Source organism: Micropterus dolomieu, unplaced genomic scaffold (genome assembly GCF_021292245.1).
Source record: "Micropterus dolomieu isolate WLL.071019.BEF.003 ecotype Adirondacks unplaced genomic scaffold, ASM2129224v1 contig_12750, whole genome shotgun sequence".
Lineage (NCBI taxonomy): Eukaryota > Metazoa > Chordata > Actinopteri > Centrarchiformes > Centrarchidae > Micropterus > Micropterus dolomieu.
This window is the reverse complement of record NW_025741736.1, coordinates 1-14,519: the sequence shown is the minus strand read 5'-3', so window position 1 is coordinate 14,519 and position 14,519 is coordinate 1. Positions and strand designations below refer to the sequence as shown.

Here is a 14,519-nt window from a genome sequence, read left to right as displayed (position 1 = left end):
GCTGAGATCATCACCTGTTGTCAGCTGGACGAGTCGGAACAAACAGAGACCGGTTTCTCTCCTTTTTGTCTGCTGAGAGGTCAAAGGTCAGAGAGGGCTTTGATGTGACACCTGCAACTCCTCAAACGCTCACACATACGTGCTGATGGCGAATAAACAGAAGAGAGGAGCAGAAGTCGTCTCAAAGGTTCAAAGACGAGTCTGAGCGGCCGCGGGCGCTAAAGCAACTTTAATAGTACAGCAGCTTCCAACAACAAGCGCTTCATATCAGACCAAATGTTCGATGTGCAGAATACGTAACATAATATTCCCACGCACATATCAGTGGGTTTGAAGACTAACAGAGGAAACGGTAGAATATAAAGGTTCCAGAGCTGTAACCAGGTTTACTTCAGATTATTGTTTCTTTGAATAAAGCTGATTTCCAGGAACTCCTGAACACAACCGCCGATATAAACAGACTAGTGACCTACAACAAAATAAAGTAAAAACGTTAGAAAATGAGTGTTTGTTGTAAAAAAGGTAATAAATCTCAAACCGAGATGTTCATGTCCCTTTTCAGCGGGGCCACATTTTATCTGTAAGTCTTGATGCACCGATGCGTTTACGGTGCGGCTGGTGGAGGCGGAGCTACTTTTATCTCGTGAAAGTCTCCATCAGGATCAATGAAGTTCTGTCTTATTTTAATCTATTATAATAAATCACCATTAATACGTTGATTAGATTAAACTTTATTGATCTGAATCTGTACGGTGGCCTCACAGCAACAAGGTCGCAGGTTCAAACCCCGGTCGTCCCGGCCTTTCTGTCTGGACTTTGCATGTCCTCCCTATGTCTGCGTGGGTTCTCCCCGGGCCTGCGTGAACTTTTCTTTGGTCCAAACCAACTGAACAGTGACAGAGCAGTTTAGGTCGAGGCTATCGCCATGACGCCAGGCGAGGGGCGTGGACTAAAACACAGCTAAGAACGATGGATTTGAACGATGGCTTCTGTCGGCCGATGGAATAAACTGACGAAAGCTGAAGACATTTGCTCTGTAACTTTAGTTTAGTAACAAACTAAAGAAACAGACGAAGCAGCTTCACTTAGTTTTGTAAAGCCTCCTTTTTATTTTTTAAGCTGATGAAGAAAAATGTTCAGACCTAGTTTTGTTCTTGTTTCTATGTTTTTTCCCCTTTTAGTAAAGTTACTTTTTATTTTATTGGCTCTTTTCAGATGTGACATATTTCCACCTGTCCAGAGACGATTCGGTCTTATTAGTGTGATTTGTCCCCGTTCAGATAAACACCTTTCGTTAGCTTTTGTTAACTGTAAGGTTTAGGTACAGACCAGGTCCAGAGCGGGTCAGTATGTGGTCTGACCCAGTCTGAGCAGGAAACATTCTGAGCTGCTTCTGAAGGTTCAGGTCGGACAGACTGAGTCACCAAACAGAGACTCATTAAACCGCTCGCTGTTTATGCAGCAGAGAGACTGAGCGTGTGCAGAAACTGTGATCTTTAGTTTAGGAAGCTGTTTCTTGTTTTGGAAGAGAAACCTGAACCTCCAGGTTTTGCTCCAGACGTTAGAAGAAAACCAGGTTCAGGTTTCTGAAGTCTCAAACATGTAGTGTGCAGCCTCAGAGGGAGTTTCTGCAGAGACTGACTCGCAGCTCAAAGCCGCCATGCTGATGTTTACCATGTTAGCATGCTAGCACTGGCTAATTAGCCTAAACACAGCGTACAGCTGAGGCTGATGGGAAAGTCTGCAGGTCATAAAGCAACGTGTTGAACACATTGACCCGTCGACCGGATGGTGTTTATTCTTTGGAACAATGTCAGAACGCAGCTGGTAGTTTGTGCAGTGGGTGGAGCGCACTTTGTTTCATCACGTGTTTGTGTGTTTACCTGCTAACCTGTGTGTGTGTGTGTGTGTGTGTGTGTGTGTGTGTGTGCGCGTGCGCAGGTGTGTCGTCGTCCTGTTGAATCCTCGGAAGAACAAACAGCATCACATCTTCAACAGCTCCAGGTAAAACTTCAGCCAAGTCCTGTCTCTGTAACTTGGTTTTAAAGTTAAGCTTTATTATTTTTCTCTCCACTGAACTCTGTGAGGAAAATGTCACATGTCACACAAACATCAGCCCTGTTGCTATGGGAACCTGCAGGGTAATGCAACACAGGTTAAATTGTTGACCTGAGTACGGGTGCGTTGACAGACGTCTGTCAGCCAATCAGAAGCGAGATGAAACACAATAAAATTCTTTTTCTGTGTTTTTCAGGAAGGCGATCACCACGTTAGCGTTTTCTCCCGATGGGAAATATGTCGTCACAGGAGAGGTGAGTAGTGCAGGTGTGAACACCTGAGTGGATCTGAGCATGCTCAGTGTCGGCGCTGATCACGCCAGAATCACCTCAGGAGGAAATAATTTAGGAGATCAAATCAGTCGTGGTTGTAATTTTATTCACAGGTATTAAACGTTTTAAAGTTTATTTAATCAGAAGAAGAGCTGCAGCTAATGATTATTCTCAGTACTGATTACTCTGGCAAATAGTTTTATTGATTAATTCATTAATCTTTTAGTCTGTGAAATGAGAGTCCAAAGTAACGTCTCCAGAGAGCGAGGTCAAACATGTGACACACTGGAGAAACTGAAACATCAAAATAATCTCCTGTTGATCAGCCAATAGTTTCAGCTCCGCTCACAAACCCTCGTTACAGGTTGTGGGCAGATTGTCTCATTTTGAACTTGTTAAACGTCCAGAGATGTTTCACAGGAAGAAAGAAGGAAACTGGATGAAAGTGAGAAAAACAAACCAGATCTTTTGTTGTTTATTCTTCTGTCTTTTGAAAAACATCTGAAACAACCTAAAATCACCTTTAAAACCTTAAAACACCATTTAAACCTTTTTAAAATGCCTTAAAACCATCTGAAACAACCTAAAACCACCTTTAAAACCTTTAAAGGAAACCTTAACTAAAATAGAAACATTTCAAACCACCTTAAAAGCATTTGAAACAACCTAAAACCGCCTTTAAAACCTTTAAAACACTATTTAAACCTTTTTAAAACACCTTAAAAACATTTGAAACAACCTAAAACCACCTTTAAAACATTTGAAACAACCCTTAAAGCACCATAGAAACATTTCAAACCACCTTTAAAACATTTGAAACAACCCTTAAAGCACCATAGAAACATTTCAAACCACCTTAAAAGCATTTGAAACAACCTAAAACCACCTTTAAAACATTTGAAACAACCCTTAAAGCACCATAGAAACATTTCAAACCACCTTAAAAGCATTTGAAACAACCTAAAACCTCCTTTAAAACCTTTAAAACACCATTTAAACCTTTTTAAAACACCTTAAAAACATTTGAAACGACCTAAAACCACCTTTAAAGCATTTGAAACAACCTAAAACCACCTTTAAAACCTTTAAAACAAACCTTAACCACCATAGAAACATTTCAAACCACATTAAAAGCATTTGAAACAATGTAAAACCACCTTTAAAACCTTTAAAACACTATTTAAACCTTTTTAAAACACCTTAAAAACATTTGAAACAACCTAAAACCACCTTTAAAACCTTTAAAACAAACCTTAAAGCACCATAGAAACATTTCAAACCACATTAAAAGCATTTGAAACAACGTAAAACCACCTTTAAAACCTTTAAAACACTATTTAAACCTTTTTAAAACACCTTAAAAACATTTGAAACAACCTAAAACCACCTTTAAAACCTTTAAAACACTATTTAAACCTTTTTAAAACACCTTGAAAACATTTGAAACAACGTAAAACCACCTTTAAAACCTTTAAAACACCATTTAAACCTTTTTAAAACACCTTAAAAACATTTGAAACAACTTAAAACCACCTTTATAACAAACCTTAACACACCATAGAAACATGTCAAACCACCTTAAAAGCATTTGAAACAACGTAAAACCACCTTTAAAACCTTTAAAACAACCCTTAAAGCACCATAGAAACATTTCAAACCACCTTAAAAGCATTTGAAACTACCTAAAATCACCTTTAAAACCTTTAAAACAAACCTTAACAACCATAGAAACATTTCAAACCACCTTAAAAGCATTTGAAACTACCTAAAACCACCTTTAAAACCTTTAAAACAAACCTTAACAACCATAGAAACATTTCAAACCACCTTAAAAGCATTTGAAATAACCTAATACCACCTTTAAAACATTTGAAACAACCCTTAAAGCACCATAGAAACATTTCAAACCACCCTAAAAGCATTTGAAATAACCTAAAACCACCTTTAAAACAAACCTTAACCACCATAGAAACATTTCAAACCACCTTAAAAGCATTTGAAACTTTTTAAAACACCTTAAAAACATCTGAAACAACCTAATACCACCTTTAAAACCTTTTAAACAACACTTAAACCTTTTTAAAACACCTTAAAAACATTTGAAACAACCGAAAAAGTCCTTTAAAACAAACCTTAACCACCATAGAAACATTTCAAACCACCTTAAAAGCATTTGAAACAACCTAAAACCACCTTTAAAACCTTTTAAAACACTATTTAAACCTTTTTAAAACACCTTAAAAACATTTGAAACAACCTAAAACCACCTTTAAAACAAACCTTAATGCACCATAGAAACATTTTAAACCACCCTAAAAGCATTTGAAACAACCTAAAACCACCTTTAAAACCTTTTGAAACACCATTTAAACCTTTTTAAAACACCTTAAAAACATTTGAAACAACCTAAAACCACCTTTAAAACCTTTAAAACACCATTTAAACCTTTTTAAAACACCTTAAAAACATTTGAAACAACCTAAAACCACCTTTAAAAAATTTGAAACAACCCTTAAAGCACCATAGAAACATTTCAAACCACCTTAAAAGCATTTGAAACTTTTTAAAACACCTTAAAAACATCTGAAACAACCTAATACCACCTTTAAAACCTTTTAAACAACACTTAAACCTTTTTAAAACACCTTAAAAACATCTGAAACAACCGAAAAAGTCCTTTAAAACAAACCTTAACCACCATAGAAACATTTCAAACCACCTTAAAAGCATTTGAAACAACCTAAAACCACCTTTAAAACCTTTAAAACACTATTTAAACCTTTTTAAAACACCTTAAAAACATTTGAAACAACCTAAAACCACCTTTAAAACAAACCTTAATGCACCATAGAAACATTTTAAACCACCTTAAAAGCATTTGAAACAACCTAAAACCACCTTTAAAACAAACCTTAATGCACCATAGAAACATTTCAAACCACCTTAAAAGCATTTGAAACAACCTAATACCACCTTTAAAACCTTTTAAAACAACCCTTAAAGCACCATAGAAACATTTCAAACCACCTTAAAAGCATCTGAAAGACCACCACCTTGGTGGCGAGGAAAAGACACCCTGAGGAGGTTTTGGACATCTTGTTTACGGCGGTGACGAAGAAGCTTTTTCCCCTTTTTATTGAATGTTTCTAGATGGTTTTGATCAACGTACTTTGTGGATTTATTCAGTAAAGCTGGCTGAAGGCTGGTCTGATTTTTATTATAATGTTTTCATTTACTTACCTTTTAGCTCGGCTTGGACACATTTTTGAGACATTTGAAGATTCTCCAAGAAATGCTGATACTGAACCATTTCTTCTGCAGAGTTTAAAGGGTTAATTATCTCTGGAGCGCTCTGGTGCATGCTGGGAGACGGTGGCAGACGGTCAGTTCATCCGGTCGACGTTACCGTTTCCCGTTTCCTACCGTCTCTCACTGACCTGAGAGACCGAGGAGAGGAACGAGAAAATGAAAAACTGTTGTTTCCTTTCTGATTATGTTCTACAGTTATTCTACTTCTCAGGTTGGATTGTGCTCGTTCTGTATGATGAGCTACTGATAATTACAATAAATATACAATATAATACAGAAGGAGGAAGGAGAGATGAGGAGACGTGGAGGAGGTAACAGAAGGTCTCTCAGCAGGAACTCGGCTGATCACTGATCAGTTGATCAGAGCTGCTGCTGGACGCTAAATGAATCTGCAGACGGTGTCCTCAAACATTGTGAAGGAAAAACATGCAAACAGCAATAAAAAACGTTCCATCATAAAACTATTTTTATTTCTTTTAATTTGGCAATAAAAAGCAGTCAGAGGCAGAAATTCACTTCCGCCTGCCTGAAACCCTGAGAGGCAGAATTCAGGGCGTTAAAGTCTCACAGGCACAGACAGCAGATCTGATTGGACCAGCTGGGATGATTTAAACACTTATAACAATAGTGACATCATCATGTATATCTTGAATTTATGGAACACGTGCATCAGGATCCTTTTGTTCCGTCAGGCCTTCACGTCGTGTGACATAATGAGACAATAATGACATAATAATAATGATTTTATTAAACTCTAGCTGGTGGAAAAGTAAAGTAAGGCGTGAGGGCGCTGCAGACCGTCGGCGTTCGTTTTCTCCGGCTGGATGGAGCCCGACGCAGGCGTGAGGGCGAGGAGCGTGAGGGGGAGGGGGAGGGGCGTGAGGGCGAGGGGCGAGCCGGCGCGCTGCAGACCGTCGGCGTTCGTTCCCTCCGGCTGGATGGAGCCCGACGCAGGCGTGAGGGCGAGGGGGAGGAGCGTGAGGGGGGGGGGGGGGGGGCGTGAGGGCGAGGGGCGAGCCGTCGCGCTGCAGACCGTCGGCGTTCGTTCCCTCCGGCTGGATGGAGCCTGACGCAGACAGCTGGAGAGCAGCGGTCAGTTTGGTCAGCTGCTGTTATTAACTAATGAAAGAACGAATCTGAAACATCCTGAACTTCATCATGTTTAAACGATGTTATGGAACAAAAGTAGGATTTTTAATCAGAGAAATATTTAATTCTAATATTCCTCCTCCTCTTCCTCCTCCTCCTCCTCTTCCTTCTCTTCCTCTTCCTCCTCCCCCAGAGCGGTCACATGCCGGCGGTTCGAGTCTGGGAGGTGTCTGAGCGTGTGCAGGTGGCGGAGCTGCAGGAACATAAATATGGCGTTGCCTGTGTGGCGTTCTCTCCCAACGGGAAGTACATCGTCAGCGTGGGCTACCAGCACGACATGATGGTCAACGTCTGGAACTGGAAGGTAACGGCAGAACAGGAAACAGGAAGTCCTGCACGATGAGTACTTTTACTTTAAGTAGACTTTTGTACTTTAGTACTTCCTTCACGGCTGCACACATAAAGACAGAAGAAGAAGAAGAAGAAGAGGAGGTGCAACAAGTTTCAATTCAGATAAAATGAAAAGTCGTTTCTGCTGTCTAAGACTTTTAATGTGAAAGTTCAGCAGCGACTAAAAGCAGAAAATAAATGTGGCGCCTATTCAGACGATGGTCCAATGAGAGTCCAAGGGTCTGATCACATGCCCTGATGATGGGGGGCTGGAGCACCTGAAGACCTGCTGCTGTCACTCTGCATCTCCAGCCTGAGTCTCCTGTACGGCAGCTTTGCATGATTCTGTCTCACACCGGTTCTTCATGCCGGCCCTCGTTTCAGCCTCTGTCTGAAGCAAGCTGTAGATGCTCCTGTCTCTTTAAGGCCCCCCTCCTGTAAAAGCCCACTGTCTTCTGATTGGCCAAGACCCTGCAGGATTCCTTTGTGGGCGTAGCCGGCAGCAAATGACCATAAAAGGAAATCCGTCTCTGTGTGACGTCATACAGAGCTGTTAGCAAAACGGAGCGTTCAGAAGCGTGGGAAATCTGAGTCTTTGGCTCACAGGACACTTTTACCTCCTTCAACATCCGACTCTGTAATATAATAGATAAGCAGAAAATACTGAAAAGCATAACAGGGCCCCTTTAAGACGCCCTGTGGATGAAGTCGATGTGAGAAGAGAGAATCTGCAGGTTTATACAACACGCTCAGCTCGCTCTGATTGGCTGCAGGTCGGCGCAGACGTCCTGCAGAGGAGCGCTGCGTCACAGAGCCAGCAGGACGGTGCGTTCAAGGCCTGTTGTTTTGAATCTTAGTTTAGATTTGAGGAGATATCGTGTTCTCAGTAAAATGTTCTCCTTTCCTCTGGACGTGTCGGAGAACACAGATCTGTGGGAGAGACTCTGAACGTGCAGAGAGTTTTGAACGTGAGCAGAAAGCTGCTGAAACACAGGAGCTGTTAAAGTCCTGGAGTTTCTAGCTTCATTAAAATGATTTCATTTCTGACGGAGGTGAAAAGTAGTAAAGAGGTCACTTCCCCAGACAGACAGGAGGGAAGGCTGACTATCTCTTCTCGTCTCGTGGGTTATTCAGGTCCTTCCAAGTGCTCACTGCAGATATTATGTGAGTCTGGGCGGACGTGGACGTGAAGTGCAGCCTGATTGGCTGACAGAAAACAGCAGGGCGGGATCTCCAGTCTGGATTTCACCGGCGAGCTGATCTGTTGTTGCTTTTGTTGTTCTGTGTCTGTTGAGCAGAAAAACGTGGTGGTTGCAGCCAACAAGGTGTCCAGTAAAGTGACCGCCGTCTCCTTCTCGGACGACAGCTCGTACTTTGTTACCGCCGGCAACCGCCACGTCAAGTTCTGGTACCTGGACCACTCCAAGACCTCCAAGGTTCTCACGTCGATCGCCTGTTCATCACCTGTTAATACAAACGGTGCGTAATGATTGTGGTATTGAAATTGTTCTCCATCCGTCTCCAGGTGAACGCCACCGTCCCTCTGCTGGGGCGTTCAGGGCTGCTGGGAGAGCTCAGGAATAACTTCTTCAGCGATGTGGCGTGCGGGCGCGGTCGACAGGCCGCCTCCACCTTCTGCATCACCTCCTCCGGTCTGCTGTGCGAGTTCAACGACCGGCGACTCCTCGACAAGTGGGTGGAGCTGCGGGTGAGTGGGAGCGCTCACAGTGACGTACAGGTGGACTCCAGCGCCCCGTGACATCACCGCTGGGTGTGGTCACGGGTGTTTGACCCCAGATAAACTGATATTAACTTCCTGTTGAATGATTTGAACGTTTCTCTGTGTTTAAACGCTCTAATGTGAAGTTCCTCTGCTTCCTCCTCTGCTTCCTGTGCAGAGAGTCGACTCCGCCTCCGTAAGTCGTCATCTCGCCTCGACTCAGTCAGTTCCTCCCGTGACTCCTCAAACATTTACCCCTGATCAGATTGATGAGAAAATGTGACGCTAAAGAGAAGAAAGATGTCTGACGGAAACATCATGAGCTCTGCAGGCTGTGACGTCTAACTGACTGAGGTCTACGTGACGTGAATACGCTTCCTGTGCCTCAGAAACTCACACGGGCTGAACGTCTGTCTCAGCAGGCGTCTAACAGGACGGCGAGGTATCGAGTGCTGTTCCAAACGGCTCGAACGACCTCTTCCTGACGACGTATTTACGTAATCGACCACGTCGACGAATCGCCCCAGCTCTAATCTGAGGCCAAACCAGAAAGTGACTCAGCAGAATATGTGTTTTGGTTCTTCTGTGTGTTCGGTGACGTACCGGCTAGCTGAGAACACGCTAACACTAGCCAGCTACGATAGCGCTCCGAGCTCTAAGCTAGCTGGACAAAAAGTTTATTCAGGAGACTCAAACTCACGGACCAACCAGTCGGAGAACAACAACGTTTCTACATTTACAGCTTTGTTAGCCTTCATCTCAACTAGCTAAATGCTAACGTTAGCTTGTTTGGGTCTGCTCCGTGGAGGCGTAGACCGGGTCTTTCTGCTCAGGTGCTGAAGCCGTGGTTCTGTTGCACAGAGCTGCTGTTTCCTTCAAATGATCCCAGACTTTGGGAACGCTGTTTTCTCTGCCTACATTTTGCTAACAGCGCCATCAGATCACGTCGTCTTCAGGTGGGCAAAGCGCGAGCACGTTGTGTGACAGTAATAACCGTCCGTGCGAAACACTGCGCCGTGTATAGTGGACAGATTAAACAAGTTATTTGAGTTTCTGGATGAATCGTTTCAGCTCTGCAGCTTTGTTTTTTAAAAAGGAGCCCAGCAGCGAGCGCATCCCGAGATTAGTGACCCTCACAGCTAATTAGCTAAAACAGCTTCCTGCATTCTGTTGAGATGGTTTGTAATTGGCCAAAGACGCTAAACATTGCAGCAGGTCTACTGTCCACTGACAGTTTTCATGCTGCTCTGACCGAAAAGGGGAAAGGTTTCATAGAACAAGGTCAACTTGGTTTGGTTTACTTATTAGACCCCACAGCTAGAAAACGGAGCTCGCCACTCCTGCACGTCGTTAATACATTCAGCTCTTTAGTTACCCAGGAAGGTTAAAATGAAGAGGACCGGATCAGGATCTTCAGCTAGTCCAGGTGCCCTTGTTTTAAGCCTTCCTTTGATGAGCGAAGAGCTGGAGGACTGAGAAGCTTCACTCTTCAGCTCTATGTTGGCTGATAAACGTTCAGAACAGAAGGAACTTTGAAGAACATGAATCTGATCCAAAAAATCTGAATCTTCGTCCTCACTGGCTGAACTGACTGACTCAGACACGCCCACTTCACTTCCTTCCTCTCACTCCATTGGTCAGTTTCACCGTACGCCGCAATCCTTCATAACCACTGGAGTGACGTAACACCCCGTTCACCCTCCACACTCACATTCACAGAGGACCCTGAACGCAGCATCCCCCACCAACATCCTGCATCCTCTCGCTGCTGCAGTACTGATACTACTGATACTGCAGTACTCCAGTGGCTGTACTGATAGAGCAGTACTGATACTGCTGCTACGGTAGTAGTGATACTGTAGTACTAATACAGCAGTAGTGATACTACTAATACAGCAGTAGTGATACTACTGATACAGCAGTAGTGATACTGTAGTACTAATACAGCAGTAGTGATACTGCTGATACGGCAGTAGTGATACTGTAGTACTAATGCAGCAGTACTGATACTGCAGTACTAATACAGCAGTAGTGATACTGCAGTACTATTACAGCAGTAGTGATACTGCTGATACAGCAGTAGTGATACTGCAGTACTATTACAGCAGTAGTGATACTGCAGTACTATTACAGCAGTATCACTACTGCTGATACAGCAGTAGTGATACTGCTGATACAGCAGTAGTGATACTGCAGTACTAATACAGCAGTAGTGATACTGCAGTAGTGATACTGCTGATACAGCAGTAGTGATACTGCAGTACTAATACAGCAGTAGTGATACTGCAGTACTAATACAGCAGTAGTGATACTGCAGTAGCAGTCCTGACCGAGCAGCAGCGCACAGTCACAGCCGTCTTTGTCTGAATCTTCACCCACACACATTCTCTCACTTCATCTTCAGTCTTTGTTTCAGACTCAAAGAACAGAAACAGCCTCCAGGTTCTCAAACACAGATTTGATGCATCATCATGTCTCACTTTCTGCCAATAATCTGACGGGATCTGATGAACTGCGGCCGTGTATGCCGACGCTGCTAGCTTAGCTTAGCACCATCAGAACTACAACTATCTGATTTAATTGCATCTTGTTTATTGAACAGGTTTAGAAAGATAAACTGATATCAGTATCAGGGCGTGTTTTGCCTAGCTTAGCACAAACACTGGAGGCAGGGGCAACTATATAACATAGTTGTTGAAAGGTATGAAAGGCATGTCTTCAGGGTTACACCAGGTTTAGCCTAGCTTAGCAGAAAGACCAGAGGCAGAGTGATGCCAGATTAGCCACAGTGTTAGTAATGACATGGGTTTATAACTAGTACATGTCATCATTGCTACAAATAGTTAGCATATACAACACAATGCTAACTTGAAAATCTGAACTCAAGGTCAACTTACTAGTGTTTATTTATATTAATTGGAAGCTCCAGAAAAAGCTTTTTTGGAAAGAATGAACTAGGCTGGTCGATTCTAGCTGATGTTAATGGAAGCTAAAACCAGCTAGCATATATTATGCAGTTTGTGTTTAGCCTAGCTTAGCACAAAGACTGGAAACACGGAGAAACGACTAGCAAGGGACGGCAGTGTGAAGTTAAGAAAATATGTTGTTTTCCTTTTTTAAATCCATTTTCAGTCAGTGCAGGTGGATTTTTGCAAATGGAAGTCTGTCTAACTTATTCCTACACTAGATCTCACCTGGGGTTAGAGGTCACAGGTAGATGCTTCCTCACTAAAAATGACTCCTAGGATCTCATAACGTCAGAATTACAGGATCAAAAACATCTTCATTTTCACGGTGTCCTCACAACTCAGCAAGATGAAGTGAACGTCCTGAGTTCATAATGGTTTGACTCACCTGTCGTCTGTCTGTCTGTCCGTCATCAGACGTCTCAGGCCACCTGTCTGACCGTCACAGACGAGTTGATCTTCTGCGGTTGTTCTGATGGGACGGTCCGGGCCTTCAGCCCCGTCAGCCTGCACTTCCTGTGCACCCTGCCTCGCCCACACAGTCTGGGAGCCGACATCTCCTGTATGGTAGACGCCAGGTAACACACTCACCTGTCACCTGTCAGGTAACGCGCTCACCTGTCAGGTAACGCGCTCAGCTGTCACCTGTCAGGTAACGCGCTCAGCTGTCACCTGTCAGGTAACGCGCTTAACACACACGTTTGTATATAAATATATGCTGTATATCAACAACATCCTACAGTGTGTATATTGGGGTCAAACTGTGTTTACAGCGTTACAGTAGTGCACCGATAAATACTTTGACTTCAGTATATATTTATTTATAGGCAGCAGAACAGGAAACCTCATTCAGTTTGGTTTTTATTCAGACATCAGCTGACCACTGGACATGTAGACAGGTTACCATGGAAACCATGGAAACATCAGCACGGGTTTTATTTTTAGTTGCCACGTCAACGTCTCTGTGAATCCCCACAATCCTTCAGGAACTCATCAAACTAAAACAACTCTTCCCTAAGCTCTCTCTGTTCCTCCTCAGTCAGCTGTTCTCCTGCCAGCCTGAGGCTCGTTACCCGGACACGGTGGCGGTGACCTACGACACGACCAACCGCTGGCTGTCGTGCGTCTACAACGACCACAGTGTTTATGTGTGGGACGTCAGAGACCTCCGAGACCCCCGCAGGGCGGGAAAGCTGTACTCCGCCCTGTACCACTCCTCCTGTGTGTGGAGCCTGGAGGTCAGTGTGAACACATTCCAGTCCTCCGAAGAGGTCAAAGGTCACAGAGCTGAAACAGCAGTGGGTCATAAAAACACAATAACATGATAGGAGCACGAGCAATGCTAAAACTGCACAGGAAACGGTGGAGTGAATCCCTGAATCTGCTGCTTCATCTTTAAATAAGGATTCACCCCAAACCCTAAGAGATGAACACATGAATATATTATGTTGCTGTGTGACTGTGGTGTTTTTACAGGATTAAAAACACTAAAGTCGCACAATGATACAAACAAACTCACAGATCGAGGCAGAGGTAAAATTACTGTTTTTGTTCATGGAGTCTGGTGGCTTTGAACAGACCATTTAAGCAGAGTCTCTCTGACTGCAGGTGCAGGTCCACACACTGACACACCTGCTGAGACGACTTACTGTAGCTAAACTGTGATTGGACAGTCACTGATCAGGGGGAGGGGTTAGTTACTGTACAATGATGAATCATCTGTCTTAAGCAAGTCTCAGCTGATTGAAATTACAAGTGATGACCTCCTGTCAGGATCAGATTTATTTGCGAGATGTGTGTCCACATACGAGGAATTTGACTCTGGATTGTACATTGCTTACTCATATACAATAATAAAATCAGACACAGGCTACAGTATAGAGAACACATGTATGCCCGCTATAAATAACAACAAAAACAATATAGACAGATTGACCAATAGTGCAGAGTGCAAAGGATGCAGAAGTAAATTAGTATTATTATTATGTACATGTCGGAGGTGGATGAGATATACAGGTGCATATACGCATACATGAACACAGTGCGATGGATGCTGGATCAAATATTATGTGCAGGAGTAATGAACTTGAGGTGGGTGGATTTGGAATACAGCTCTGAAATAGGGAAGGAGAGAATGATGAATAAATAATAAGAGGTAACCAGTAAACAGGTTGCTGATTAGAGGCAGAGTTTGGTCTCTTGACTTATTAAATGCCTTTTGTGTCTCCTGCAGGTGTACCCAGAGGGGGGAGGAGCAGGAGGAGGAGGAGGGGGAGGAGCAGGAGGAGGAGGAGGAGGAGCAGGAGGAGGCAGCGAGGTGCGCCTCGCACCCGGGTCGTTCCTGTCCTGCTCCTCAGACAACACCATCCGACTGTGGAACATTGACAGCAACGTCCAGAACAGGAACATCCTGAGCCACGTACGAGAACCCACATATCCCGACACACCTGCACCCGTACACCTCACTTACCCCGACACACCTGCACCCGTACACCTCACTTACCCTAACACACCTGCACCCGTACACCTCACTTACCCCGACACACACCTGCACCCGTACACTTCACTTACCCCGACACACACCTGCACCCGTACACCTCACTTACCCCGACACACACCTGCACCCGTACACCTCACTTACCCCGACACACACCTGCACCCGTACACTTCACTTACCCCGACACACACCTGCACCCGTACACCTCACTTACCCCG

General features: G+C 43.7%; 1 protein-coding gene across 1 annotated transcript; it reads left to right on the top strand.

Moving 5' to 3' along the window:
- Positions 1–1,946: 1,946 nt before the first annotated feature.
- LOC123966131 (mitogen-activated protein kinase-binding protein 1-like) lies at positions 1,947–14,292 on the top strand (the record flags this gene model as incomplete). Its single annotated transcript, XM_046042347.1, has 8 exons — positions 1,947–2,004; positions 2,255–2,312; positions 6,922–7,092; positions 8,417–8,554; positions 8,644–8,826; positions 12,222–12,382; positions 12,844–13,042; positions 14,038–14,292. Coding segments are annotated over exons 3-8 (1,098 nt in total), but the record flags the coding sequence as incomplete, so codon positions are not given.
- Between the last annotated feature and the right edge of the window lie 227 nt (positions 14,293–14,519).